This window comes from Fusarium oxysporum, chromosome 13, assembly GCF_000149955.1.
Source record: "Fusarium oxysporum f. sp. lycopersici 4287 chromosome 13, whole genome shotgun sequence".
NCBI lineage: Eukaryota > Fungi > Ascomycota > Sordariomycetes > Hypocreales > Nectriaceae > Fusarium > Fusarium oxysporum.
The window spans coordinates 1,212,861-1,240,234 of record NC_030998.1 but is presented as its reverse complement, the minus strand read 5'-3'; the positions used below and the strand labels follow the sequence as shown (position 1 = coordinate 1,240,234).

Below are 27,374 nucleotides of genomic sequence, written 5' to 3'. Positions count from 1 at the left end.
CGTCTTCATAGAATGCACGGCCTTGATACTGTAAGCGAGCAACTTCTCGAAAGACGTTCAGGGCAGTCTTAGGCAGAATGAAACCCACCGCAACTCGCGTCGGGCTCAAGAGTCTTCCAAGCGTTACCCTCAAGGACAAGGATTTTGTTTTCTTGACATATAGTTCAGCTAGAACTTTTCTTTATTTATCCCAAGATAAAATGGTTATGTCTCATCTTCTGAACCCGAAGTATTGTGAGCATGACAGCTTGGATAGAACCCTCGCGGCATCGCTTAGCGCCATGCCCTACTAAATCAATCTTCCGAGAGAAATTTAGGACAGCTCTCAGATTATCCTCGTGTTATTCACCTGAGCATCTCATATTGAGACACTGCAACCACGGCTTACATAGCGCCGCAGAGAGTGCCTCGCTTGGTGCGGAGTCCACCAAGCTAACGTTAACGATTTACACAGAATATGCATCTACGAGAGCGGTCCAAGTCAACCTCTTGCGTCACTATCGTGAATGTCATTTCGTCAATCACCAATCCTATTCTCCCATCTCTTCAATCAACTTCAGGCAACCCAACGTCCTGTCACGAAACCATTTGAACAAATCGCATTTGTGTCAACAATTCAATCATCATGGCAGCAGAAATTACCACCACGACTATCGTCTCGGCACTTCCCCTCCTCTTCGGAGTAACCGGCACGAGCATTGGAATCTACAGCTTCGTGTCACCCTACAACGCCATGCGTCTCTTCGGTCTTCACACCCCAGCTACTGAGAGGACCGCTTCTTCGCAGTCCGAAGCTTTCCAGAAATCTCTCATCTACGCGTCTGGACTACGAAACATCGGCACGGGTCTCAGCACTCTTGGCCTCTATGCGTTCTGGCAATTCTCCCCGATCTGTCAAGTGAGCCCGCTAGCTGCGGCAGTTACGAAAAAGTGCATGGGAATCTGCTTCATGTTTGGTACCCTTGTTGGAGTCGGCGATGCTGTTGTTGTGCGGCAGTTTGCGAACAAGGAGTATGTGCAAGGGGAGGCGGAAGAGAAGGCTGCCAATGCTAGCATCAGTCATGGGATCACAGCAGTAGTCATCCTGGCGACTGGTCTCTTTTTGTATTTGTAGGTCAATGGGTTTGCGTAGTGGTCAAGCCGCATACGTTGCTGGAACCGGGACTTCACAACACTCATGTATAACATCTCGCCTCATGTTTCATTAATCCTCCCCTACAGGCTATAGCATATCACAAGCAACGAATCAGGAAATTGCAATAAAACCATTTTCTCCCCATGTTCCTACAACTCATTACCTCCGGATGTTCTTGATCATCTTGCAAGATACTAGACCGCAAACCCAGTCACCGCTTCAGTGCTTGTCATTCGCATCGCCTTTGTCTCCAGTATCATGGATAGCATTGGGGATGGCTCTCTTCACTCCTTCAGGCAAACTTTCCTGATCTTTTTGTGGTAGTAGGGATGCCTCGCCGCCCTTCGCATATGAGATGCCGCCGGATGAGCCTGGCGTAGACTCAGTGGGGTGAATCTAAGACGTTAGACATAATTATTTTGGAGTGCTCGTAAATAACCTACAGATTCAGGAAGAGCATGTTCAAGACCCTTAGGCATTTGTCGCTGAATACCTTCGGAGAGTTTAGAGGGGGCTGTGGCGTGAGACATGCCCTGGCCACGCTCGTTCTGTGCATAACCCGACATTGTTAAGGTTGGCAATAATTGATTGGTAGAAATAACAGATGAGGTATCTTTGTGTTTCCCTAGCAAAAGATGGGAGGAGTCTTGGCGCTTAGAGGGTTGTTCTTATATCTGTATGTTAAGGGCGAGTAAATGATCACGTCATGGATGCTTCACATAAGGATGGCGTTGAGAATTTCGATAATAAAATAAGCATTATGATATCGCTACCTTTAAATTGCCTTTCCTCTGACTGTCATGGTCGTCTCATCCTATCAATGTCATGACTTCGCATCTATGACGTAGCGTTTTTCATGCTTCCCCACATTGTAGCCATTGGGAATGAGAAACTTTTGTCGATCAAATCGGGGCAATTGATGCGCGACTGAATAGGATAAATGCTCCGGGTACTTCAATATTGTATATGTGAAAAGGGTGGTGTTGTGTTGTGCTGGAACGACGTGTCTGGGTGCCAGAGAAATTGGTTGGCAATACGTTTATTGCAGTGTCACTCAAGACCGGTTTTATGACACAAGACACAATAACTAATCAACTCGGCTATACCCTTCTCTTATCACCGAATTTATAATTAAAAAGAATACCAAGCTACCGATTGCATCATGGCGGGATATTCTAACTCGAGAGTCAAGAAAAAGGGCAGAAAATACCGAAAGAATGCGGCGATGCCTATAGGGTACGTACATTTGGCTATAAGCACGACAAAATTGAAGGAGCAGATGAGATAAATCCGTCTCCATGTTAAGCACAAGATATGTGACCTTAAGCTAGCGCCTTATTGTCCATTTCTGTCATGGTGCGCTGAATACCTGCCCCACCTCACCTTTCTCACAAACAGCGTGCCACGTGATCAGGCGTCACCGCGCAACTCTCAGCACGCGTCCCCTCAGGGACCTTTGGAGTCAATCGCCACCAATCACCAAAAATCCTTACCGCATCGCCAAGTGTCCGTTATCAATCTTCCTTTACGCGATATTGTTTCAGAAGTTGTGTTTCTATTTTATACTCGGCAGATCGGATTACAGAATGGGAATTCCCGACGAAGACTTTGACTCTGGAGACGCTCTCTTTGACGACATTGATGAAGATGACCTCATCTTTGACGCGCTTGAGGAGGCGGGAATGATGAATCCGCCTAAGAAGCATAGCAGAGGCAAAGAGAACGAAATTCAAGGCATAGCGCCTACTAAAAAAGCACGACATGGTTCTCTCAGTCTTAAGGAAAGTAGTTCCAATGGCCGACTTGGCGAGACACAACGGATTCAGCTTGCGCGAAAGCTATTGGCCGACAAATTTGGTTACAGAGAGTTTCGCCATGAGCAAGAGGCCGCCATCGCCAGACTTCTGGATGGCGACAATGCACTTGTTGTCTTTCCCACGGGTGCCGGAAAGTCACTTTGCTACCAGGTACGTTTCAGCTCTCCCGTCCCAACATCGTCAGCGGATCTCCTGTACTGATACAAGCAGATTCCTGCCATCGCGTTTCCAGAAGTAGACCGCCAGACCAAAGCACGACAGGCCAACGACTCGGGTATTACCATCGTCGTTTCGCCCCTCATTGCTCTGATGAAGGACCAAGTTGATGCGCTCAAGCGGAGGGGCATCGCAGCGGAGTGTATGGACTCCACGAAAAGTTGGGATGAAATCCAGAAGATCAACAAGGATCTCCGAGAGGGACAACTACGCCTGTTGTACTGCGCTCCTGAGCGCCTCAACAACGAAGGCTTCGTTGAGACAATGAAGCGAGTCAAGGGAGGGGTTAGAATGATTGGCGTGGACGAAGCCCACTGCATCTCAGAGGTATGTCCCTCTTCCGTTGACTGCAGCACGTTGCCTGACCTTGATACAGTGGGGACATTCTTTTCGCCCTGACTACCTGAAAGGTTTGCGTCATTGCGCCAGCTGAATGGCCTCCGCTGACTCAAGACAGTTGCCCGGTTCGTTCAGGAGATCAAGGCCGAGCGTGTCATCTGCTTGACAGCCACCGCTACACCACCTGTCGTCAAAGACATTTGCCAGGCTTTCGACATTTCCGACGAAGGTGTTTTCAGAACATCAGTGTATCGCCCCAAGTAAGTTCTGACGCTACATACCCTGAAATCTTCGCTGACAGCCCCAGTCTTCGACTCGAAGCCGAGGCCGTCAAGGTCAAGGATGACAAGTATGAGCTTCTGTTTAATTTCCTGAAAACGCATCCCGGCTCGACACTCATCTACACGACTCTCCAAAAGGTTGCTCAGTCTTTGTGCCCTCTTGTGATCTTTCAGTGCTGATATTCGACCTAGCAAGCTGAAGAGCTGGCGACGCATCTCACGAAGCAGGGGGTCCCCGCTGCCCACTTCCACGCCGGCATGAAACTTGATGAGAAGAGACTGATTCAAGATGATTTCATGAGCTCTAAAATCCAAACGGTGGGCTTGTCAGGATCCGAGGCTAGAGGACAGTACTGACAACGGCCTAGGTAGTTGCAACCATTGCGTTTGGCATGGGTATCGACAAGTCAGGTTGGTCGACGTGGTCGCCTCTGTGAGCATATGACTGATGAGTGCAGACATTCGAAACATTATCCACTGGGATATCCCGAGTACCGTCGAGGAGTACTGTCAGCAAGTCGGTCGTGCCGGTCGAGACGGCAAACCAAGCTACTGCATGCTCTACCTCTGCCGAGAAGACTTTTGGATCAAAGAGAACTTTGCGCGTGGAGACCTACCGTCCCGCAACTCGTTACGCAACCTCCTCAAAGAAATATTCGATGGCGATGTTGTCAAACTGCCGCCTGGCGAAACTTTCAAAGTCAGTCACTACAGCCAGTCATCGCAGTTCGACATTCGCATGAGTCCCCTGGGTGTCATCTACGCTGCGTTGGAGCTCAGGTTCAATCTCATCCGCGCGACGACACCCGAGTATAGCTCTTACAAGTTCGAAGCACATGGACAATACTACCCCCGTCTCAAGAGCATGAACACGCCAGAGAGCAAGGCTATTCTGAAGCACGCCAAGAAGGCCAAGAAATTCCACTCGATTGACCCAGCGAAGGTCGCCAACGATGAGGGTTTACGACGGAACGAAATTATCAACCTCCTCAATGATCAACAACAGTGGTGCTATCGTCCTCACCGTCGGAGGAGTCGAGCAGAAGTACAAAGTGATGGACAAGTTACCAAAGACAGACACAGCAATCGACGATCTCACAGACAAGCTCTACGAAGACCTTAAGAGGCGCGAGAAGCAGGCTCTGGATAGACTCAAAGATGTCATCAATTTCGTCACAGCCTCAAAATGCTTCGGCCTCTCCATCGCACAGCACTTCGGCATGGATCTTCCAGAGAACAAGAAGAAGTGCGGACACTGCACGTTCTGTCTCAGAGGCGCAGCTGTGAAGCTGCCCCCGTCGTCGCCGAAGCAGGTCGACAGAGCAGCCATCAACAAGGTACTGACATCAACAGACATCCGAGATGATGCGCGCTTTCTGGCGAGGATTGCGTTTGGCATCAAGAGCCCGCGTGTTGGCAAGTTGAAGTTGGACAGGTCTCCAGCGTTCATGTCAATGGCAGATCACGATTTCGATGTACGTGCGACTATTTATGGTGACGAATGACACTGACAATCTACAGGCAATTTTGAAGGAGTTCAAGAAGGTTTGTCATGAAAAGGATGAATGATTGAGTGTTGGAAATTAGAAGTTTCAGTCTACAATCTGTAAGGAAGTATACATGGCGCTACCCAGGACGGTGTTATTGTAATTGGCATTGACTGGAGTTCATCGGGTTCCGACGTTCCCCGCGTCGGGGTACTTATGATGGCAAACAATGGGAATCTTGGGGCTTTGATGTTATTGGGAAGTAATGTGGAATGGATCTTGTGTCGCGTACATAATTGAGGTCGCATGTACATCAAGATCGGATTCGCGCATGAATGCGAATACAACAGCATGATTCGGAAACTCAACAGGATGGGTCTAGAGTGGAAATGACACGCGTCAGGACAAAAGACAAACAAATCAACACGTGACCACCTCCAATGACCGGAGCAAACCCGAGAACAAGTGTCGCTTTGGCCGTTTTACGTCGCGCGATCGATTTAGCCCTTGGAAGCGCATTTTCATCGTCCATCTTAGCCCTGTTTGTGGACTGTTTGACCAATTCTTAGCAGGGCTGACATGGTCACTGCACTTGACGGAAAACGAGATGAGCAATGCAAGGGTGCACTGTCCATCGTGCGATATTGGCAGGGACCTCGTGTAGCAGCCCAAACACGCATTCAAAGACGACGGATTTTTGAAACGGGCAGACCGATGATTTGTTCTAGAAACTAACTGAAGGTCGGCCGGTTGCGCTATTTTCCGTCCAGTGTCAAGTCAAGTCAAGTCACTGCGGCGTCGCCTTAAAAACACATAAAAATGATCCGAATTGCCGGAATGGCGTCATTATGGCAGATGATGTCTGTGAGCATTTGACCAGAGATCAAAAGACCTGCGAATTGGGTGACTCAAGTTGCATTCACTCTGGTTTCTTTGTTTTTCCCTGTTTAGGGTTTCTTTTTGTTCTCTTTTTGGGACGTGGTTGTTTATGCGGAATCGTCAAATGCAGGGGAAAAAACAGGAAAATGATGGCGTCAGTGCACTAACAAGCCGACAGGGGAGGCTATAGCGGTTTTGGTGTAGCTGAAGTCCATCTCAACAGTGAACAGACGTTGAATCTCAAGGACCACGTTAGTATTCACCAAGGGCCCATCTCGGGGTAACGTTAATTCAATCTATCTCGGACTCAATCTGGCCCCGACATTTGAGTTTTTTTATCTTTTCTATTTTTAAGAAAGATTCAGATACGAGTGACATCCATGCTCCCTGCTTCCCGTGGGGTACCTACTGTGCTGTCGTCGGGCTATACTGTGCTGTAAGTCCCCGTAGTCCGCTGTAGCGTGCTGTACCTACATTGGACGGAGCAGTGGGTGGGGCGGGTCATGTTTCTACTTGTAACGCTCCAAGCCAGGCCTAAAATTAAAAAAGACGCCTTGTTTTCTTTTGACGTAACGGCCCGTTAAAACGAGAGTAAGCCACGATCAAATATGCCTCTGAAAGACTTTTCTTTGAAGAAATGGATCAGAAATAGCACGGGATTGTACGTTATTGCCCCCATGGCAATGGGTAGACGCAGCAAAGAATTGCGTGTATACGAGGCTTGTGCCCATGTGTCACCCTCCCAAAAATAGCATCGCCCTCTCGTCTCTTCTGACTTTTTGGCTGACAGGATTAGCATGATGAGAGACTTCTACGTCACAGACCACAAACATCAACCAACCAATTCTGCAAAAGCTGGCATAATATGGAGCCACTAGTTACGCGGCGGAGGTCGATCTCTCTGGACCTAACCAGGATCCATGTTCTTTTCTCTTCCTTTCTCTCACTGTGTTTTTCTAAGCTTCACAAAGCAAGTTGACCTGTGTCGATGTACTGTACTGTAGCACGCCCCCTCTAGGAAGCTCTGTCCAGTTTTTTTTCACCTGATTTTTCCCCTTCTTTCTTTCTTTTCTCCTTCTTTTTTGTGTCTATCACAGAATATCCTCTCGTTTTTTGTATCGCATAACAAAAGTCGGCATCACATCTTGACGAAAAGAGGGTTTACTCCGTCCATCGTAATAACTTTTTTTTTTTTTTTCTTACCGTCCCTCGTTTAATTCCCGTTTTTTGGCGCCGCATTGCATCACAGCCCGGCACTTCCGATAACGAGCTCATCTTATCGCATGTCATAATCGGCAGATTTACCTGGGGATTGTTTTTTGTAAAAGAAGAAAGAAGACCACGATATCGTCGCACATAATAACTCTCGCTTGATCAGTTATTTTTTGGAGTCTTTTTTGGACTGAGGGCAGAGAAGAAGAGCGCAGTCATGGGTTTTAATCCGCAAGGCCAAGGCAACGGCCCAAACTATGATGCGCCACGGGAAATGCAAGATTTACCAGCTGGCCAAGCTGTAAGTTAGCTCTCTCAACAGTAAACCCAACGCAATTACACAGCGATCTAATCTTGCGCTTTCTCTGCAGTACCACTTTCGCGAATCTGACGAAACAGCCGCCGCTCGTGTTTCTCCTGTGAGCAATCCTTACGAACCAGACTATGATCAATTGTCCCCTCCCCCTCCGCTGGGCGCACAACGACCCGTGCCCGAGCAGAATGAGTCGAGCCGCGATCTTCTACACAGTTCATACCAAGGCAGCGTAGGCCATAACAGCTTTGACGGCCATAGTTTTGGTCACAATAGCTATGGACCTGGTGCTTTTGGGCATTATCCTGCTGACCAGCACGGTCGCATGCCTGGGTCTCCGGGCTACGAATACCCAGAGCCTGAGTACGATGTCGAAGCTTCGCGTTTGGCAGAATCTCGTCTCTCCGTCATGCATCGCGCCCCTACGATGCAAGATTGGGGTCAGAATGGCGAGGCTCTGTCTGTTCCAGACTTTGCCCACGGACGCCCCGACTCAACGTACCAGGAGTTCGATGTCGACGAGAGCTGGATGATGCGACAGCAGCAGAACCAACTCGCAGGTGGTCTCGGTCGCTCAAAGACCCGTAAAGTCAAGCTCGTTCAGGGCTCCGTTCTCAGCATCGATTACCCCGTGCCCAGCGCCATCAAAAACGCCGTTGAACCGCGATACCGAAGCGGTCCCGGAAGCATGGAGGAGGAGTTCACAAAGATGCGCTACACAGCTGCTACATGCGACCCCAACGATTTCACCCTGCGAAACGGCTTTAACCTCCGCCCCAAGATGTACAACCGTCATACAGAACTGCTCATCGCCATCACCTATTACAACGAGGACAAGGTGCTACTTGCGCGTACCCTCCACGGAACGATGCAGAACATTCGGGACATTGTGAACCTCAAACGCTCCAAGTTCTGGAACAAGGGCGGTCCTGCGTGGCAGAAGATCGTCGTTTGTCTCGTCTTTGATGGTATCGACAAGGTCGACAAGAACGTTTTCGACGTGCTCGCGACGGTTGGTATCTATCAAGATGGTGTTCTCAAAAAGGATGTCAATGGCAAAGAAACCGTCGCCCATATTTTCGAGTACACCAGCCAAGTCTCCGTGACACCCGATCAACAGCTCGTCCGTCCCGATCCCGACAAGCCTCATCGCAATCTCCCCCCCGTCCAGTTTATCTTCTGTCTCAAGCAGAAGAACAGCAAGAAGATCAATTCGCATCGCTGGCTCTTCAATGCCTTTGGCCGCATTCTTAACCCGGAGGTCGCCATCCTCATTGATGCCGGAACGAAGCCCGGCCCCCGCGCCCTGCTGTCCCTCTGGGAGGGCTTCTACAACGATCGTGATCTCGGCGGCGCCTGTGGAGAGATCCATGTCATGCTTGGCAAGGGTGGAAAGATGCTTCTCAATCCACTCGTCGCGGTGCAGAATTTCGAGTATAAGATCTCCAACGTCCTCGATAAACCGCTCGAAAGTGCCTTTGGATATGTTAGTGTTTTGCCTGGTGCTTTCTCGGCGTATCGCTTCCGCGCTATCATGGGTAGACCTCTGGAGCAGTACTTTCACGGCGACCATACGCTCTCCAAATCATTGGGCAAGAAGGGTATTGACGGCATGAACATCTTCAAAAAGAACATGTTCCTTGCCGAGGATCGAATTCTCTGCTTCGAGTTAGTCGCAAAGGCCAGTCAAAAGTGGCATCTCAGCTATATCAAGGCCTCCAAGGGCGAGACAGATGTTCCCGAAGGCGCTGCTGAGTTTATCGGTCAGCGACGTCGATGGCTCAACGGATCTTTCGCTATGTCGCTCTATTCCCTCATGCATTTCGGTCGAATGTATGGATCGGGGCATAACCTCATTCGTCTATTTTTCTTGCACATCCAGTTCGTGTATAACTTGGTCAATGTGCTGTTCTCTTGGTTCTCGCTCGCGGCTTTCTACCTCACCACCACCATCATCATGAAGCTTGTCGGAACGCCCCAGGTTCTCTCGGAATACCATGGCTGGCCATTCGGCGATACAGCCACGCCGATTGTCAACGTCCTGATCAAATACATATACATCGCCTTCCTCGTCCTTCAATTCGTCCTCGCTCTTGGAAACAGACCTAAAGGCGCACAATACACCTACGTCCTCTCCTTCATGGTGTTCGGTCTCATCCAGCTGTATCTTCTCGTCTTGACTGGTTATCTCGTGTACCGAGCTTTCACTGGAACGCCTATTGAGGAGCAGATCTCCTTCGAGTCCGGAAAAGCCTTCTTTGATAGTTTCTTCGGAGGCGATACCGGAGTCGCGGGACTGATCATTATTGCCCTCTTCACCATTTATGGTCTCAACTACATCGCATCCTTCTTATACCTCGACCCGTGGCACATGTTCCACTCGTTCCCTCAGTATCTCGTCCTCATGTCCACGTACATCAACATCCTGATGGTCTACGCCTTCAACAACTGGCACGATGTGTCATGGGGAACAAAGGGCTCTGATACTGCCGAAGCTCTGCCATCAGCCATGATCGTCAAGGATGAGAAGGGCAAGGAAGCTGTGGTCGAGGAAATTGAGCAGGAACAGGAGGATATCGACAGCAAGTTCGAGAAGGTCGTCTGGCGAGCTCTCGCACCCATGAGCGAAATGGCAGAGGAAAAGCCCGAGAAGAAGGACGTCGAAGATTCGTACAAGTCTTTCCGAACTGGTCTTGTTATTCTCTGGCTTCTCTGTAATATTGTTCTCATCGTCGTTGTCACCACAGACGATTTCATCACTCTCGGCGTCTCAGTAAGTCACTCACTCTCCCTTGTCCTCTATAACATACTAACGCTCCGCTCAGAAAGCAGCAGACGTCCGCACGCCTACGTATTTCCGTGTTCTTCTTTACTCGACAGCTGTGCTGTCTATTGTACGCTTCTTCGGCTTCCTTTGGTTCATTGGACGAACCGGCATCATGTGCTGCATTGCGAGACGATAAACCGGGGAGAGCGTTTTGTCTGGTGAAATATCTTAATGAACTACATACTTTTGGGGTTACAGGAGAAAATTTCGGTGTGATGCTTCTTTTCTGAGAGGTTTTGGATGTTGGGATGGGATGGTTTTGAGTTAATAGCGGCATGCAACGACTATTACTTATTGGCGTTGCAAATCAGAGGTAGATTGCTCTCGGATTCTTAATCTAATCCGTATTTTTGTATTCGTGATTGCAGCCATATGCACGTAAATGTTTGACACCAACCCTCTTCACAGATGAAGTCCGGTAACCAACATGAACATCTCTGGGCTCGTGAAGCATCCCGAACTTCACTGCCTTTCCACTTGATCTATTTTCACCATTGAGCCAGCTATTGCTGAAAGTATGTTCGTGGTCGCCTTTGAAGACTATCATATATCGTCGCGAACAGAGTCAGCCTCTAGCAAAACCGGCTCAATGGGATCATTACTCCCGTCTCCACGATATGTACAACCTAGCATCTACAACTTGGACTTCAGTTCCAGCTTGCTCTCAGCCTCGTTTCTCTTTCGTCTCCAGCTCTCCAACCTCGGTGCCACCATGTCACCCCAGATAACCAACCACTGCGGATCGAATGCTGGCAACTTGCGTCCATATGTCCCTTGGGCAGGCTCTCCAGCAATATTCCTTAGATACTCAAAGAAGCTTTCGTAGTCAGGCGCGATAGAGTAGTAGTCCTTTCCTCCTCTCTTCTCATTCACACGTTGCCGCTCCCATTCCAGTTGCTCTGGGATAGAGGGCAGTGCCTTCGCACGACTAGCAAGAAAACGAGCGATGGCTACGCTCTGCCACTCGTAGGCTCGAAATGTGAAACCTCCTCCAAGCTGCGAGACTAAGTCAGTTTAAGAACCATTCGGAAGCCAGAAGACTTACCATTCCGACGAAAGTCAGTGTTGGATCTTCAATATTCCACGTATGCTGATATACACCAGGAAGTCGACGATAGGCATTCTTGACACGCTTCTGAACCGCAGGGATGAAAGGGAAACTGAAGGTATAACCAGTCCCGTAAATTATATGGTCTATGTTGTCAAGATATGACCCGTCGGTGAAGTGTACACGGCCATTCTCTGGATCGAAGCGTTGAATGGCTGGCTTGATGGCGATCTTGGGATGCTCGAAAGGAACCCATCCAAAGGCTGGAATGGGCTGGTCTCTTATGGAGGCGTAGACCTGCCCATCCACGACATCCAGGATCTCGTGAATGATCTCGATGGAGGAGACCGAAGCTCCAACCACAATAACTCGCTTCTATCGTCAGCCTGGCCTGATACTAGACATCCGAGATTGTGCTTACCTTTCCTCTATACTTGGATCCTTCTCTGAAGTGTTTGCTATGATGGATCGCGCCAGGAAACCTTCTATCAAATTCCAACAGCCCTTCGACCTTTGGAAACCAGGGTACGTTGTAATGGCCTGATGCTACAACTACCGCGTCGAATGTCTCTCTCCACCAGTAGTTTCGGCCTTTAAGTACTTTTCGAAGAGTTATAACCCACTCTCCATTCTCTTTCTCGACTTTCTCAACTGTCGTTTCCAGCTCAAGCAACTTGTCATGACCACCACGAGAAAATATACCCTCTATCCATTCACGGACAACAGAGTGATGTCGAAACAGTGAGTCTGGTCCATACTCAGCTAGAGTCTTTTGTGAGAGCTTCTTGGGAAAGGGCTCCTGAGTGTAACTCATGATATCAGGTGCAATGTTGCTGTGAAGATTCTCATGGATCGGGGTGTCTGAGAATCGGTGTTGATGGCTGTTTACTGCCTCAGAGATTGTTGTAACCGCTGGTAGATTCCCAGGAATAGTGACCTCATTGTCAGCCTCTCCACTAACTAGTCTCTTTAAGGAAGGAATCCCTGGTGGCAGATGCGGCGTATGAATCCTATTAGGCCGTGAGATACATCTACTTTCAGAAAGAGAATGTCTCTTACCAAGTTCCTCCAACAGCAGACCTGCGGTCGAATACCCGGATGGTATCGAATGCTCCCTCCTTGACAAGCGCATCAGTTGCAATGGCGCCAGCTGGACCAGCACCAACTACCGCGACACGCCGAATTTTATGAGGCATACTGTGATATTATAAAGTTCAGAGGAGATATGGAAAACAAATAACTCGGAAAATGTGGCGAAGACAGGCTATGCGACTGATATAAACGCAGTCGACTTGAGGAAGACTCGGGGCAGTCAGATCCGAAATCGGGTTGAGACAATTACGCCAGATGCACGGTGATTGCGTTCATGCACGACATTGTAGCACGCAAGAACTCTTGGGTTCTTCATGATTCTGTTACGATTGAGGAGCGGGGAAGTTCTCAGATCAATATCTTGTGTTGCCATGTCAATCTTATCAACGCCATATGTCTCGGAGGACCAATAATACTTGTCGATATTGAAGTGATCTCAATGATTCAATTCCGATGGAATAAATTTTAGGCATTACCATCAAGACAGATTTGGCATGTAGAATAGCTATGGCTATCACCTGTTGCGTGATCGGAGGCCAATAGCACGCAAACAAATGACCGTCAGTTCACGAATCACGTTTTGGAAAATGCTGCTCCCCATAGAAGTCATACTCTCCTAGTAGCATGTGCAGGAAGTGATTGTGTCTTGTGATCTTGAGGAAGACCCGGCTTTAATGAAATGGCATCACGCACCTTCAGGTTTCCTGTTACGTTGCTGTCTTGGGCCTGCATCGTCCTGGACAGTTAATCTTCACTATCTTTCATGAAGTAACAATGAGGCTCTCGTTTGATTGAGATTTCTTGCTTACGTGAGACGCTTCGGCTTGAAGCACTCCACGATAGTTGATAGGGTATTCGGGGAATCTGACTTGAACTCTGGCGAAGCAAAATTCTGAGCTTCCTGAAGCATGACAGGCATCGTGGAATAACAATAGAACTTCTTTTAAGAAACGGTACTGATGTACTATAATATCATGTATCCGAGCCATATGCGCGAAGAGTGTATGGCACCGGGATCATCATCTGACGTGATGTTCTCAACGTCATCGCAAATGCAAGAGTTCTATGGCCGCGTGCCGCGTTGTACAACGTTGTTAACGCTCGATTACTAGGGCCTGACTATCTAACCGATACACATATCAAGCAGTATCTTATCAAGGCAGCTTATAGAGTTAGAAAATCCATAGTGACGAATGATACGTTGGCAATGGGCCTTGGCGTAGACCGAGACCTCAGTGGGACCAATCGGTTGCTATCATATATATTGCCTCGAAGTTTCACGGACTGTGATAAGGGTCTAATATCGAGGTCTCTTATATTGAGTCTCATGCGCCATGGTACTGGTTCATTCACGCTGGTATCAAAGACATCATCTAGCGACCTTCAGACTTCATCACGGGCATTCGGGGCCAAGAGAGTCATATGAAGTCCTGGGCCCTTCAGTAAAACAGTATTTCACATAAACCTTAGTTTCTAGACACCCTCCGCGTCGGATGTATCGGCATGGGTCCGGCATCGCAAATTGCAGAGCCGGCGCTCCCTTGCCAACTTCTGTATCTTGGCCAAAGTTTAGAATCCAAGGGTGATGGCTTCCAATTTCAAGGGCGCTGGTTCGAGGCGGGCATCAGGTGCCCAGGCCTTGTGACCTTTGCAGCCTCCCTGGCCGGTCCGATAGCCTCGTTCGTCCTCCATATTTAAGGTTCTGTGGCAAGACATTGAAGGTGTAAGCTCAGCCAATGAGCCCCTCAATTGTATCAGTGTCTGTATGTGAGAACTTCATCCTAATTTCTCGAGATGGAAATTGTATCACTGAGGAGATGCGGTGCAGAGGAAGCTATAAGCTCACGAAAAGTGTCTAGTTAGGCAAAATGTTCATTTGCTCCTTACTCCAACCTTGATCAAGAGTTACCGAAGTCAATCGTGGCTCTAATTTTAACATTGGGACTGGAGATCATGGGGTCAAGGAAAATGAGAAGTAATTTCGCTCCAACCGCAGCAATACAATTACGCGTGCCGATATGCGGTGCCCTTTGCATCGACCTCAATCTCGATTTATGACTAACCATCACCGACGGCAACCTCCTACTGTCAAAGCTACCGGGAAATCAATATTTGGTCATGGCTGGCGGAATGTTCAATAGTCAAAAGCCTCCCACCAATTCATCGCGATTGGTGACGTGGAAAGGCTGGAGGACGACGTAACAATGCTATAGGCATTACCAGCGCACTCTTTGTTGGCAGCCCAAGCTAGTGGTGTGCAATATCAGAATCAGAGCATGCTACGGTAAATCAAGCACAACAATTGTCTATGGATGGTAACCCCCCAACAAGTGCTGCATCACTAGCGCTACACACAAGCATTCAAACACGAAACAAGACGGTGTGCAGGTGAAGGGTGTAGACTGATTGGTCTATCTCGTTCTTGTGAGGGGTTATCTCGTCTCCAACTGGAAATCTCGATTTAAGCTTTGGGTGATATCACTGCCGAGCTGCCCAAGGACTTTCTTGTCCGGGGCGTGCAACTGCAAGCACGGCCTTTGCCGATCAGATGCCGGCTTATCACGGTATCCCGGTCCGCCTTCAGCCTCACCTTGTGGTGTGAAGGCCTTATCATGGTAAGAGGCGAGATAGCTGAAGCTTGTTATCTCTTGACCGAGCATTCACCGCTTGTTTGTTCAGAGCATGTCACGATGGTCAACGAAGTTTTGTGAAGTAAAGGTCTCAATTTCTATCTAAGAAATGTTGCAGGATGCAATAGTATAGCTAATTAAGCATCTGCTGGGTCATAATCTTTCGTGAATAAACAATGCAATCTTGTGTAAAAGAGCAAAACTCGCTTTTATCTTGTAAATCCTCCCATGTAATCCAAATCAATCAGTAAGTCATTCCCAAGTCTAGACAACAATGGCCTTGTGAGCTGGCCGGATGTCGATGCCCGATGAGTAGTTGGCGGAGCTTGTAGCCTTGGTGTTGATGGTGGTCTGGGGAGCCTCCTGCTGAGCGGGCCAGATCTCGTGGCCGACCTCTTGCTCCTTCTTGTGGTGGTTCTGGAGCTGCTCTCGGATGCTCTGCTGGAAGAAGAGAGGACCCTGCTCCATCTCGGGGTGCATCTCACCGTTGATGAAAACACCAGCGTTGACGTTCTTCTGGGCGTTGGCGCAGAGGTACTTGTCCTCGGACATGACACGCTTGTAGAGCTCAGTGATGAGGTTGAAGTCCTCGTCGCTGGAGTTCTTGTTGCGGAAGAACTCGTATCGCATAATGGAGCGGGAAGGGCTGAGAGGAACGAAGCGCTGGATCATGAAGAAGTGAGGAGAGATGTTGGTGGAGGCATTGGGGAGGTAATATGTGACAGCGATGCGGAATCCGCGGTCAATCTGGTCCTGTCGCTGGGCACCGAAGTGCTGGATGTAAGACTTCTGTGTCTCGACCCAGTAAGAGTTGAGGTCGGCGATGGTGGGAATATCAGGGTGAGCGACCTTGCAGTGGTAGCACTCGTTGTAGTTGTCGGCAAGGATCTTCCAGTTGTAGTCGCCCTCCATCTGCCAGACGTGATCGAAGTTGTAGTCGTCAAAGTTGTAGTAAGAGAAGCGCTCATGTGTGTCAAGGTTGTCGAAGTCATCCTCCCAGGCAACCTCAGGGGTCTTAGCGCCGTCCATGTTGATCCAGATGAAGCCACGAGCGTCAACCTTGACGTGGATGGGGAGAAGACCATTCTGCTTCTGGTCAAAGCCAGTGTTGGCATCACCGTGGTCACCCTGCTCGGGAGCGACGATGGGGAAGGTACCGAAGCGGGTGATGTTGTGGAAAGCGTTGATGTTACCATCCTCGTCTCTGGCAATGACAAACTCGAAGTTGGCCATCTCATACTTGAGCCAGTCACCAGCATTGGGGACTCTGGCCTTGTGAGTGGTGAGGAGCCACTTCTTGGAGAAGATGGCGCGCTTCTCGAGCTCGTACATCTCGACTGAGGTGTACCATGAAGCGGGAAGAGCACGAACGGCGCTCTTCTCAGTGACAGGGCTGGCAGCGGGAGTGGAAGAGCCGCCAAGGCCAAAGTATCGTTTCAAGAATGACTGGGCCATTGTGAATGTGATTGTGTGTGAGAGAGAAGAGGAGGAGGAGGAAGTGTTGGATTTCTTGATGAAGAGTGAAGATGTGAAGACAAGAGATAAGGACTCGAAGTCTTATATAAAAGTCTTGTTGGTTGGAATGGTAGAGTACTGTTTGTTGATGATGATGATAATTCGATTGAGGTTGGATCTAGACGTCTTCTAAATACTTCTTTTGCATCTGGTGCATCTGGCACATCTGAAGCTAATCAGGGCGTGTCCATACTCTATCGCCAACATTGAAACCACCCCCTTGCCACCTGATACCTGATGCCGTCTCGTCTCGATAGATTGAGTTGTTGCTTGCAATCAGGTGGCCCTCTGTTCCGGTGTCGACGACCGGTCACATGATCGGACAGGCTATCTTTGGGGCCCGGCTAGCAACATTCACCCCCCTTGACAAGCCATGTCCGGCCTCAATTAGACCCTCCAAGAGTCATAGATGACGGCCTCCTAGTTGGTGTTAGTCTGCGCGTCAACTTCTCGATTAGGGGTCTTGCTGTTGTCTACGCCACGGCGAGGTGTATTATGTTCCCCCACGTCAAAGCAAACCAACCTCCGTGTCTTGGTGATGTTGCAATTAGACCGTTCCGGACCTGCAGATGCCCAGACACGGAGGAAGGACTTCGCGTTGAAGATCATGAATTTCTAGAAACCGGCAGTTCCTTATCGGAGCTTCGAGATTGATCATTTTTGGTATTTCGGTTCAAGTTGCTGCTTTCTCAGATTTCCAGAAGCGCTGGACAAGGCTGAAACAGAATTCGGTCTAAGTGCACCCGAGCACATGATCGGAGGTGACGAAACATTGATGTCTCCATTGCTTGTTCCTGATGGAATTCAAATGCCGGAGCAGTGACCGCCTGAATGGTCATACGGACACAGCGATTTCGTAACAACATCCTCAATCACTGTAACGCATTATTATTGTCAATAATCAAAATGGAGACAGCGGAGACCGATTGATTGCAATTGTTGATACATGACCGCAGAAAATCGATAACGACTCGCCTAGTCTTCAACTAGAGAGGGATTATTTCCCAAGGTGAAGCAAGTTTAGGCGAGAGTTGTAAAGAGCTGGAGTTGGTCTGTGCCGGCGAGTCCGGGGTACGGCAGGGCATGGCTAAACGGTTTAAGTCGTATCGTTGAGCTAACCCAAGATGATAGATCCAGGCCTGGACCCCGACTCCAGAAAATAATGGACTCAAAACTCCATCACGGGAAATATTTCGTGGTAAGATCAACCGATGGCTCGTGTATGGGGTCGCCGGTTGATTCTCCCCACGGGGAGTAAGGGCAGCCCCAGACGAAATGAGATTTTTCCGCTTGATCTTGCTCTTCTTCACTCAAGAGTTCATGATGAAGCGCGGCGCTATCAATGAAAGGACTTTTTGGGTGGGAAAATGAGTGACAATGGTAAAATTGACTATCGTGACTTTACACTTCCCGTGGGAATGTGAATTTTAATACATAAACAGCGAGCCATGAGCTTTCAAATGAGCAGAAAAAACGTAGATTAGATCGTATGAGTAACAATGGGAAATGAGTCCAGAATCATTCGTTTTCTAAGGATAAGTGACATCAGAATCGTTCAAGTTGCGAGATGCTCTCTAAATAGTTGCTCGTTCTGGCTTGAAGATTGTCAACAACAAGGCACGGATCATCTCAAACTTGGCAGTATCGTCTTCCCACAAGACAGGATTGATGACAATATCGTACGAGAGCACTGGAAGAATCGTATGTTATGAAGCGATGGAAAGAGATGTCATGCTGGGCAATAACTTCTCAAGGATATGAGTTGAAACTTGTTGTATATACCACTTGGCTTCCTGTCTGTCACTCAAAACTTTCTTCTTCTTCCTTTCAGCATCTCGAGAGAACTTCATAAGCCTCGAGTGTGACTAGTAAAGCAATTCCGGCTATTGTACATTTCAAAAGCGTGTAGCACTTATCACAAACGCCATACGAAGGAATCCATGCATTACAACTCATACCGGTCAACAAAAGAGCGAGATGTTGAAAGCAATGTTCAGAAACTACCCTGAACCTCTTCGACAACAATATGCTTGATGGACAATGATAAGCTCAGGCACGGATAGTGTAAGCGAGATGAGCCTCATCGTGATCATCGTCAACTCTTACCCTACAATGAACATGTCGATCTAGATATCGACGCCATGTTGCTCTCCTTCCTATCTACGTAAGTGAACAGAAACCCACTAGAAAACACAAGGAAGTGAGCGAAGCGCTTGACATAGAACAAGTTTTGGAACATCTTTGCTTGGTTCAACGCGTCACTTGGAGATCTGCCGTTAGCCGCCGATGATGGATTCCTGATAACACCGAGATCCTGAAATAGACCGAAATCGGCAGGATTTACACATTTTGAGCATGTTGCATGATCACGACAGCTTCTCGAAGGCATAGATGATACACGTGGGGGATGTGTTGGTATAGCACGGTCGCGCCACTCCGGGGTTGTAGATATCACAAAGACGGTATCGACGACCGGGCGTTGTGTCACATCACGATGGCCTCTATCCCCTGATATCTCGATGGTCAAATGATAGGATAAGAAAAGACTAGCGACGCGAGGCAGAGTAGCATTGGCCATGTGTTGGTGCCTGGGCCTCCATCTGGCTTCATCACTTCTGGGGTAGGGATGACGAGTGCCGGCATCCTCTATCCATCCGTCGCATTGCCACGCCAGCAAAAACGTCGAGACCACCATGGATGGGCTTTATGCATTGTGCATGGGGAAGTGGACCAAACTGCATCAAGATAAGCAAGACTCGCAGCGGTATCTTGACAGATTACTAGCCTCACTTCGCTACGGACCAACCGAGCTAAAGATGGTGTGAGGTATTGGGAGAGGGCGAGATAAGTCTTGGAGGCCCAATTAGTGTGAATCTGTTTTCCTTCGCATCTGAAGCAGTGACCAGTCCCTTCCCTTGTCTTGGTTCGATGCCGATTGAGGTTGGCCGAGTGCAAATTGTGCATGAAGCTAGGCCCGAAACAATGTTAGGGTTACGCGTTATCGCTGCGTGCGGAGAAACAAGAGTCAGCTAATGATATCAATGATCTCCATGAGCCGTGGGTACCGAGTTGCAGTGCGGGGGAGAACCCAAAATATGGAGATAAGGCTTTTCCTATTACGGGATTTGGCTTGCAACTCGTACATGAAGGGATGGGAAGGCTGGATATAGGCGTGGATAACCTCATGGTGAGGTGAGGTGAGGGTAGGCCAGCTGATTGTGGGATAAGAGGATGGTTGGAATGGGTGGGATGGTGTTGGTCTGGTGATTTGTGAACAAAGGTCACCAAAATGGCGGAGGAGGAGATGAGAAGGGAGACTAGACACGTAGTTGGTCAATGCAGATGTGAAGGCATCCTCAAAAATGGATCTCAGTGATATTCATTTCATCAAGTCAGATACTGACCATCGTACCATACTCGTCTCTGACTTGAGGTTATCACGACTTCACGATGATACCCAAAATAACTTCAAGATAGCAAGCCTCACGTGATCGGGGTTCTCTTTACCCCATACCCGGACTCCGGCTCTCAGCTCCGGAATTCCAGATCTGACCCGGAAAATGACTTTTGGTGAGAGACGTCCGGAATACGGTGGCCACCGAGACCGGCACTGTCTCCAAGGCGGGGTGATAAAAGGCCCAGTAGACGGGGTGAAATACACGATCAATTCACTTGGTGGTTATACATCATCTCTATTACTGTTACAGGTCAATTGGCAGACCGATTCTCACCATACCTGTCTGCCAATAGCATTGCACCGCTTACAATGGCCTCTTCATCATACCTCATCGTGGGAGCCGGTGTCTTTGGCGTCTCAACGGCCTACCAGCTCATCCAGAAGTACCCCAATGCTTCTGTCACAATTGTCGACAGAGATCCCTACGACGGTGACAACCGTGTAGCTGCATCTTGGGACTGGAACAAGGTTGTTCGCGCAGACTATGATGATCTCCTCTACTGCCGCCTCGCTCTTGAGGCGCAAGATATCTTCGAGTCTGACCCTCTCTGGATGCCTCACTTTCACAAGGCTGGTGTTTTCTGGGTGTGTCGCAGCGACTACGCTCAGGATGTCATCAACAACTACAAGAAGCTCGGCCGTGCTTCGGACATCCAAGTCTACACCATAGAGGAGGCTAAGAAGTTGTATGGCGGTCTATACGAGGAGGCTGACTACACCGGTGCCAAGGAGGTCCTTGTCAACAGAAACAGTGGCTGGGGAGCTGCAGGCGACTCTCTGCGCGCTGTGACGCGCGAGGCTATGAAGCTGGGTGTCAAGTACATCGTTGCAGATGTGGCTACGGTGCAGATTGAGAATGGCCGCGCCACAGGCATCCAAACGGCCAAGGGCGAGGTCATCTCGGCCGACACAGTTATCCTGTCTACCGGAGCATACACAGCCAAGCTTCTGGAATACAGCGCTGCACGCCACAACCTGCCTGATCTCCGATCCGGTGATCGCATCACAGCTGCTGGCATCACTACCGGCATGGTCACGCTTGATGACCAGTCTTTTGCCAAGATGAAGGACATGCCCGTTGGCTTCCAAGGATATACCTACAGACACAGTGAGTTTATACCCGGGTGACGTACGCCTTCTAGAACACCAACTAACGCTAGCTACAGACTCTCCCTTCATTGGCAGTCTGCCACCTACCAAGGATCGTGAGATCAAGTGGTGGGGTCGCAACATCTTCAGCAACCACCGCGCAGTCCTCCCTGGCCGTGTCGTCTCCGCACCACCAGATGAGAAGGACTACGCCCAATGGAAGGTCCCCAACTCACTGAAGGAAGACATTGACAACGCCAACCGCCTGTTCTTCGGAAGCAAGGGTGCGCACTGGAAGTACGAGAAGCATCGCATCTGCTGGTATGTAAAACCCCACCATGACGACGAGAAAAGACCGACTGACACCGAATGTTACAGGGACGCATTCACATCTAGTGGAGATTTCATCATCTCTCCGCACGCAGGTGCCAAGGGTCTGTACGTCGCGACATGCGGCTCGTTCCACGGATACAAGTTCTTCCCTGTGCTGGGCAAGTACGTGGTGCAGATGCTCGAGGACAAGCTCGAGCCTGAGCTCAAGGAGAAGTGGGCTTGGGACAGGGAGCGGCCTGATGCAGCTCTCAACTGCGAGTTCCCCAACTCAGAGATGAGGGACTTGTTGGATCCCGCTGCTAGACTGTAGAATCGAGGTAGCAATACATAAGAAGCATGTAAAGAAGGATGGATGGAAGATCAGGGAATAAACAGAAGAGAGAGTAGCATCCTCTGAGGGGAATAACTGCGGGGGAGACGAGCCAGGGATTAAGGGAGACATGATTGGGCGTTGAAGGGCATAATTACGAGCATAATGAACGAATTGAGATTCTTGTTACTACCATGACATGGTCAAAGTCATCCGTGATCGCCTTTGCCAAGCAGAATGTCCTCAGCCAAGCAATGTTTAAACTGCGTTGTCGGAGTAAGTTACGTAGAGATGGAGATTTGCGTATCTTGGGCTTCTCCTCACCTCCACTCACTCTTATCTAGCACCCTTGGCTAGTTAGGTGATCATTGATCCACAGCGCGTTATCTCTCCCCGACAGATCTCCGTTTGTCGGAGCGAGGCGGGGGACCAGACGAGGTGTGTCTCGGTGAAGGCAGAGATAGTTATTTCTGGAAGCTCTGATAGAAGGTGGGTGCAGGGGACGTGGAAAGTTTGTGTCGGCAGTGGGAAGATAACGAGCGGTATGACCGAATGGTTGGAGATAGGGAATTCTACGGTGAAGAGTTTTCACCTTGTCTGCTTTGAGGAATAACTCGATAGATACAGTGTAGTGGTGTTCACATCACCAGACCAAACACGCCGTGATGGCAAGTTATCCCACGCTGTGCTGTGCTGTGCTGTGCTGTGCGTGCCGTGCTGTTGTTGCAACGGATGCTGGGATGGGCTCTGCGTTTCTCTCTCAGTGGGCCTCATCTCTGACCGGGAGTCACACTATCCACGCCCCCTTGTTCTCTTCAGGCACTTCGCATTAGCCTTGGCCATTCCATCCAATCCCTGGATAACCCGCTAAGCTTTTCTGCTTCGTACCAAACCCCGCGTTATCAGCAGCGCAGCGCAAGGGCCATGAGTAAGAGTTATTCTAACGCACACACGCAGTCCGTTTGACCAGTAGGCAGTGCGGGGTTTGCAACAGTAACTGTAAGCCACCCCAAACTGCACTGTATCCTACAGCAGAGCAGACGCCAAAAAGTCCCAGAGGTCCAAGGGTAAGGTATTTAGTGGAAGCGGGCCCCTTTACAGCGAGCGAAACAAGGTTCACCAACTCCTACGCCATCAACTTTTTTTTATTCATTATTATCCTCCTCGTCGGGACATTCCCTCCCTCCCCTTCCCTCTTCTCTCTTCCTTGTCTTAGATGATAATACCTTCAAAATGTCGAGGTCTTCAATGTCACCCACTGAGGAGAACAACAACACCAGCAGCAACAATAATAATCCTCCCACGAGCACCCGCGGCAGACGACGCTCTCACCACGCCTGTCTGACTTGCAGGTTGGCAAACACACACTGCGATGTCGCGTCTATCACAGCTGTACTGATTTGAGAAACCCAGACGAAAGAAGACCCGTTGCCCAGGTGAGAAGCCAGCATGCTCCAGCTGCGTCCGCCTCAAACAGTCGTGCTCTTATCCCCCGGCAATCAGGCCCTCTCAGAGCGGTCCTTCGGTACGTTGTGCATGGGGTTTTGCACACGCAAAAAAAAACATAACTTGACGATTTTAATTAGGAGGAGAGATTGGCCCATCTGGAGGAGAAGCTTGACTTTTTGCTGAACGGAAGCTTGTAAGTCTTTTCCTGTCTCTGACGCTTACTTACAGTGGGAAGGGTTCTAACTTTTGGGGCGTTTGCAGGCCTACGTCACAACAAAAACAGAACCAGCACCACCAGCAAAACCATCACCAACAGCAACAGCTCGATTCAGCGCTCGAAGAAACAACAGACACTTCCGAAAAGTCATACTCTGGCGTGCGAAACACGCGCGAGCATAGCTACCCTACAAGCCATCCCTCAGTAAAGTCCGAATCCGAGAACTCGTCTCTGCGACCGAGCCATTCCGATATCGCTGTTGGTATTGCGCTGTACTTTGAGTACTGCCACCGACAGCCAATATGGTGTTTTGAGCGCGACGAGGTTAGAGACTTTGGGTCTATGCATGATGAGCTTGCTTGCAGCATTCTTGCCTTGACGTTGCGATTCTCTGAGAATGGAGATCAGGCAAAGTTGTACGCCAACAATGCGAAGAGTCTCATCATGCTCAGGATCGCAAATGGGACTGTGGATCTTGCGACGCTTGAGAGCCTCTGTCTTCTCTCCTACTCCTCTTTTATTGGTATGTTTCTGTTGGTTTTATTGTCGCGACACACAGACTAACATTTGTAGACGGAAATGTCCACCTTGGCCAATTCCACCTCGGTCTTGCGCATCAACTATGTCGCTCTGCGATGCTGGACGTCGAGTCCGTTTACGGCATGGAAGATCCCATGTCGGACCGCAAGAAGAGGCTATTCTGGAGTCTACAGATGCTTGAGCAATCTTACGGTCGACAAGAAGGTCTTTTGAGCGTACCAACAGAGATCTGGCGCCCGGCCTATTCCACTACTCGAGGCCCAATGCCAGATCACGACCCAAGAGCGCCGACTCTCCCCAGAGATGATCTCGGTTGTCAACACCAGAACGAGCCTGGTATCTGGAATACCAGCGTTCATCTTGGCTGGGTCTGGAGTCAAGTGCGAAAATACGTTTCCGATTGCGCACACAACAACATCAAGGAGCCTTGGCGACATGACTCGATGTACGCCAAAGTTCTCGCCGACTTTATGGAGACCGAGAACAGGATACCCATGTGCCATCGCTATGACACAGTCAAGTTTTACGAGCGCAAGGTCGAAGACTTGAAGATGCATCGTGATTACTGGGCGCCGTGGTTGAAGGAGCAATTTACATACCACGTCATTCCGACGGTATTGAACCATCCTTTCTTGTACATCGTGGGAGCGCAGCACAACCCCAACCTCGCCATCCCGAACACTTTTTGGAGGCGATCGTCAGAATTGGCACTTCTGCATTCCACCTGGATCGTTCGCATGATCGACATGGTCGTCGATAAGCAAGTACCGCTTGCAGATCCTTTCTTCGGCCATGTCGCTGCCATTGCGGCGACGGTGCACCTGTACTACTGCTGCGCTGCTGCGGCGCGACTGAAGCACAAGTCCAACACGGACTTTGCCAAGTGCAGGCGGTTTTTGAAGAACTTTCTGCCCACTTCAGCAGCTTGCAGAGCATTGGTATGTATTTTCTGAGTGTCGCATGAATTTGCACTAACAATTGACAGGACCGCAATCTTGACAAGATGACGCGCATCGCTGCAGGTACATCTGATAGCATGGACGTTGAAGACTGGATGCCCTCAAAGATCTACCTCAGCGTCCCACTCATGTGGAAGATTCTCCAGTTCAACACCTTTGCAGACTCTCACGAGCTCCCGACAGCTGGTCTTCTCAACCAATCCCTTGTCCCAAACCCCACAAACGAGGATGCAAATGAGAACATCACGCTGGAGATCATCGTCGCCAGCGCACCCGAGATCACAATCAACACTGCAGACGGCGGCCAAGAAGCGCCAACGCTATCTTACAAAGCCCCGCTCTCGTCGCAGGGTCCAGACTCTGCGCGCGACACTGTCTACGATGAGGTACCGGTGGACGATAACTTGACGCTATGCACTACGCCATGGCTCTACGCGGACTCGTCGCAGTTCGTCAACATTGCCGACATGGGCTGCGATGACCCCCAACCTGCCCTGAGCGAGGGCAGAGGGCCTGCATGGTGGGAAGGTGAAAATTTTAGTAATATCATGTTTAATCACTTTTAGGAGTATGGTAAATGGATCTTGGGTATTGGACAAAAAGGCTAGGGTAGTGGAGATCTGTAGCAGAGATAGAATATTCTCTTGCTTAATTGAGACGTCTAGAAGACTGGGCGTATTACCTTCTCCCGTCATTCCATGCATAACGAGACTTGTCATTCCCTGTTTTAGATCAACGGTGCATTGTCTCCCGAATCCTCCTCTCCAAATCTCCAGATACAGAGCAAACAAAAACAGGGCGATGTTGCAGGTCTTCTCTCCACAATGACAGAAGCCGCGCATCATCCATCTCCAAGCCCCGTCAGTGTTGATTGCGGAGCTAAAACTCCTCGGCGGCTTGTCCCCTGCTCTCCGATGAGCGTCTCGATTTGGGGGTCCGGGGTAGCCGAAACCGGGCAGATATTCTGGGGAAGACACCGAAGCAAAAGTTGAAAATGCGGGGGAGAGAAGGTTTCCGGAGATGGAGAAGACGCTAGATATGCACAGTGTGTCCCTCCCTAGCCAAGGTGAGAGACTGAGTGGATGAGAAAGTGTCGAGGGTGGGGACCGTGCTTTTTGGTTTATAGAGAAGCAAAAGTCTCCTCCCGCGGGTTCAGTATTTCTATGTGTCAACGCGTCTCCATACAATAAAACCGGGCGTCTACACAACCTGGGGTAAACCGGGGAAGTCGGGGTATATTTCAGGGCTCTGACGCGGGGGAGGGACTGAGTGGCTAATGTGGCGATATTGGGAGAGGCGAGGCGGGTCAGCCGGACAGTCTAGATTTTCATCTGACGATGCACAATTTTTGGTGTTGAGTTTAGCTTCATGGGGTAATGCACATCAGAAACCCTCACCTGAGTCGAGTTTCGTTTCACCGCTCCACTTGGGCATGCCACGACATGGCGGTTGGATATTCGTATCCTTTGGCAAATGTGGTCTTCATTCATAGGTCAAGGTCAACTCGGTCCCATCGGCTTCAGAGGGAGGCCGGAATTCCAGGGTCAACACCATCTCTGGAGTGGGAATTTTGGTAGGCCAATGGAGCATCATGCGATTCAACGTGCCTGGCAACCAAATAAGCCAAGCTTTTCTGACTGTGAAGACGATTGGCTTCGTCGGACAACCTTTTGGAAAGGTTTGTTGCTGTTATTACCGGTTATTTCCTCGACCTTGACCATCGTGAACTCAATTGGTGTCGCCTCAATTGGGTTAATCTTGAGGAAATACGGCACGAAGAGCCTATCGAGGAGGGGAAGGGTCACAAAGGTAACAACACCAAATGCCACTCATTGAAATGAGCGGTAAGAATGACTACCGATGACAGCTCGACGATAACGAATGCGCTTCGTGTCGCTTTCAATTGGTGTAGAAACATAGCAGGGAGGGGGTCTCAATGCCACGAGATTGCACAAGCGAGACACCAAGACCCCCTCGCGAAATGAAGGCATCGTGAAATGTGACTCTCCCGCAAAGGGTCCCATGACCAAAATTCTCGGAGTGTTTTTGCTTTGCTTTTACCGTACTTGCAAGGGTAAAAATAGCCTTTCCTCTTCGCTATGACAAGTCCGTGGTAGCCCAGCTGATTGCCATCCCCCTCCCATGGCAAAACCTCATGCAACCCCAACCGAGCGGCGTCTAACTGTTTAACCTTTTCCGTGAAGCATGGGTCTCTGACGCTTGGGTAGT

At 49.5% G+C, this 27,374-nt stretch overlaps 9 protein-coding genes across 13 annotated transcripts; 5 read left to right on the top strand and 4 right to left on the bottom strand.

Annotated features, from left to right (window-relative positions):
• Positions 1 to 422: 422 nt before the first annotated feature.
• On the bottom strand, positions 423 to 2,044 carry FOXG_12347 (uncharacterized protein). Its single transcript, XM_018392111.1, has 2 exons — positions 1,579 to 2,044; positions 423 to 1,531 (listed from the first exon to the last, which is right to left on the bottom strand). Exons 1-2 carry the CDS (start codon positions 1,699 to 1,701, stop codon positions 1,355 to 1,357), a joined length of 300 nt encoding a protein of 99 aa, XP_018250909.1. The 5' UTR covers positions 1,702 to 2,044; the 3' UTR covers positions 423 to 1,354.
• FOXG_12348 (uncharacterized protein) lies at positions 516 to 1,286 on the top strand. The gene has a single exon (XM_018392112.1). It carries the CDS (start codon positions 626 to 628, stop codon positions 1,112 to 1,114), a length of 489 nt encoding a protein of 162 aa, XP_018250910.1. The 5' UTR covers positions 516 to 625; the 3' UTR covers positions 1,115 to 1,286.
• Positions 2,045 to 2,614: 570 nt separating the features above from the next.
• FOXG_12346 (uncharacterized protein) lies at positions 2,615 to 6,528 on the top strand. Of its 2 annotated transcripts, XM_018392110.1 has the most exons (9): positions 2,615 to 3,102; positions 3,163 to 3,495; positions 3,545 to 3,578; positions 3,626 to 3,767; positions 3,815 to 3,926; positions 3,981 to 4,106; positions 4,157 to 4,199; positions 4,247 to 5,263; positions 5,310 to 6,528. In XM_018392110.1, the coding sequence occupies exons 1-8, from the start codon at positions 2,722 to 2,724 to the stop codon at positions 4,909 to 4,911; spliced, it is 1,836 nt and encodes a 611-aa protein (XP_018250908.1). In that variant the 5' UTR covers positions 2,615 to 2,721; the 3' UTR covers positions 4,912 to 5,263; positions 5,310 to 6,528. The 2 variants fall into 2 exon arrangements, with proteins under 2 accessions (XP_018250908.1, XP_018250907.1); XM_018392109.1 differs by having other exon boundaries at positions 4,247 to 6,528.
• A 490-nt stretch (positions 6,529 to 7,018) lies between these two features.
• On the top strand, positions 7,019 to 10,915 carry FOXG_12345 (chitin synthase). The gene is made up of 3 exons (XM_018392108.1): positions 7,019 to 7,667; positions 7,738 to 10,452; positions 10,505 to 10,915. The coding sequence occupies exons 1-3, from the start codon at positions 7,584 to 7,586 to the stop codon at positions 10,640 to 10,642; spliced, it is 2,937 nt and encodes a 978-aa protein (XP_018250906.1). The 5' UTR covers positions 7,019 to 7,583; the 3' UTR covers positions 10,643 to 10,915.
• Positions 10,830 to 12,777, bottom strand: FOXG_12344 (uncharacterized protein). Its single transcript, XM_018392107.1, has 4 exons — positions 12,614 to 12,777; positions 11,976 to 12,564; positions 11,552 to 11,926; positions 10,830 to 11,502 (listed from the first exon to the last, which is right to left on the bottom strand). Exons 1-4 carry the CDS (start codon positions 12,748 to 12,750, stop codon positions 11,140 to 11,142), a joined length of 1,464 nt encoding a protein of 487 aa, XP_018250905.1. The 5' UTR covers positions 12,751 to 12,777; the 3' UTR covers positions 10,830 to 11,139.
• Positions 12,778 to 13,252: 475 nt separating this feature from the next.
• FOXG_20722 (uncharacterized protein) lies at positions 13,253 to 13,565 on the bottom strand (the record flags this gene model as incomplete). The annotated part of the gene is made up of 2 exons (XM_018401031.1): positions 13,253 to 13,382; positions 13,456 to 13,565. The coding sequence occupies 2 exons, from the start codon at positions 13,563 to 13,565 to the stop codon at positions 13,253 to 13,255; spliced, it is 240 nt and encodes a 79-aa protein (XP_018250904.1).
• Positions 13,566 to 15,353: 1,788 nt separating this feature from the next.
• Positions 15,354 to 18,212, bottom strand: FOXG_12343 (cytochrome P450 oxidoreductase). Its single transcript, XM_018392106.1, has 2 exons — positions 17,259 to 18,212; positions 15,354 to 17,211 (listed from the first exon to the last, which is right to left on the bottom strand). The coding sequence occupies exon 2, from the start codon at positions 16,729 to 16,731 to the stop codon at positions 15,541 to 15,543; it is 1,191 nt and encodes a 396-aa protein (XP_018250903.1). The 5' UTR covers positions 16,732 to 17,211; positions 17,259 to 18,212; the 3' UTR covers positions 15,354 to 15,540.
• Positions 18,213 to 20,317: 2,105 nt separating this feature from the next.
• On the top strand, positions 20,318 to 22,175 carry FOXG_12342 (uncharacterized protein). Its single transcript, XM_018392105.1, has 3 exons — positions 20,318 to 21,356; positions 21,415 to 21,658; positions 21,716 to 22,175. The coding sequence occupies exons 1-3, from the start codon at positions 20,558 to 20,560 to the stop codon at positions 21,978 to 21,980; spliced, it is 1,308 nt and encodes a 435-aa protein (XP_018250902.1). The 5' UTR covers positions 20,318 to 20,557; the 3' UTR covers positions 21,981 to 22,175.
• Positions 22,176 to 22,616: 441 nt separating this feature from the next.
• On the top strand, positions 22,617 to 25,992 carry FOXG_12341 (uncharacterized protein). 4 transcript variants are annotated; one of them, XM_018392101.1, is made up of 6 exons: positions 22,617 to 23,332; positions 23,394 to 23,505; positions 23,567 to 23,622; positions 23,691 to 24,169; positions 24,220 to 25,124; positions 25,172 to 25,992. In XM_018392101.1, exons 1-6 carry the CDS (start codon positions 23,214 to 23,216, stop codon positions 25,709 to 25,711), a joined length of 2,211 nt encoding a protein of 736 aa, XP_018250898.1. In that variant the 5' UTR covers positions 22,617 to 23,213; the 3' UTR covers positions 25,712 to 25,992. The 4 variants fall into 4 exon arrangements, with proteins under 4 accessions (XP_018250898.1, XP_018250901.1, XP_018250900.1 ...); XM_018392104.1 differs by having other exon boundaries at positions 23,394 to 23,622; XM_018392103.1 differs by having other exon boundaries at positions 22,617 to 23,505.
• The last annotated feature ends 1,382 nt before the right edge of the window (positions 25,993 to 27,374 follow it).

Coding starts and splice junctions, on each gene's coding strand:
- FOXG_12348 (XM_018392112.1), top strand. CDS start 626: ATGGCAGCAGAAATTACCACCACGACTATCGTCTCGGCACTTCCCCTC.
- FOXG_12347 (XM_018392111.1), bottom strand. CDS start 1,701: ATGTCGGGTTATGCACAGAACGAGCGTGGCCAGGGCATGTCTCACGCC. Junction 1,532..1,578: donor AACATGCTCTTCCTGAATCT/GTAGGTTATTTA, acceptor CTAACGTCTTAG/ATTCACCCCACTGAGTCTAC.
- FOXG_12346 (XM_018392110.1), top strand. CDS start 2,722: ATGGGAATTCCCGACGAAGACTTTGACTCTGGAGACGCTCTCTTTGAC. Junction 3,579..3,625: donor TCGCCCTGACTACCTGAAAG/GTTTGCGTCATT, acceptor GACTCAAGACAG/TTGCCCGGTTCGTTCAGGAG. Junction 4,107..4,156: donor TGAGCTCTAAAATCCAAACG/GTGGGCTTGTCA, acceptor ACAACGGCCTAG/GTAGTTGCAACCATTGCGTT.
- FOXG_12345 (XM_018392108.1), top strand. CDS start 7,584: ATGGGTTTTAATCCGCAAGGCCAAGGCAACGGCCCAAACTATGATGCG. Junction 7,668..7,737: donor ATTTACCAGCTGGCCAAGCT/GTAAGTTAGCTC, acceptor CTTTCTCTGCAG/TACCACTTTCGCGAATCTGA. Junction 10,453..10,504: donor TCATCACTCTCGGCGTCTCA/GTAAGTCACTCA, acceptor CGCTCCGCTCAG/AAAGCAGCAGACGTCCGCAC.
- FOXG_12344 (XM_018392107.1), bottom strand. CDS start 12,750: ATGCCTCATAAAATTCGGCGTGTCGCGGTAGTTGGTGCTGGTCCAGCT. Junction 12,565..12,613: donor TCTGCTGTTGGAGGAACTTG/GTAAGAGACATT, acceptor ACGGCCTAATAG/GATTCATACGCCGCATCTGC. Junction 11,927..11,975: donor GATCCAAGTATAGAGGAAAG/GTAAGCACAATC, acceptor TGACGATAGAAG/CGAGTTATTGTGGTTGGAGC.
- FOXG_12343 (XM_018392106.1), bottom strand. CDS start 16,731: ATGGCCCAGTCATTCTTGAAACGATACTTTGGCCTTGGCGGCTCTTCC.
- FOXG_12342 (XM_018392105.1), top strand. CDS start 20,558: ATGGCCTCTTCATCATACCTCATCGTGGGAGCCGGTGTCTTTGGCGTC. Junction 21,357..21,414: donor AGGATATACCTACAGACACA/GTGAGTTTATAC, acceptor CGCTAGCTACAG/ACTCTCCCTTCATTGGCAGT. Junction 21,659..21,715: donor GAGAAGCATCGCATCTGCTG/GTATGTAAAACC, acceptor CGAATGTTACAG/GGACGCATTCACATCTAGTG.
- FOXG_12341 (XM_018392101.1), top strand. CDS start 23,214: ATGTCGAGGTCTTCAATGTCACCCACTGAGGAGAACAACAACACCAGC. Junction 23,623..23,690: donor TTTTTGCTGAACGGAAGCTT/GTAAGTCTTTTC, acceptor GGGCGTTTGCAG/GCCTACGTCACAACAAAAAC. Junction 25,125..25,171: donor CAGCAGCTTGCAGAGCATTG/GTATGTATTTTC, acceptor AACAATTGACAG/GACCGCAATCTTGACAAGAT.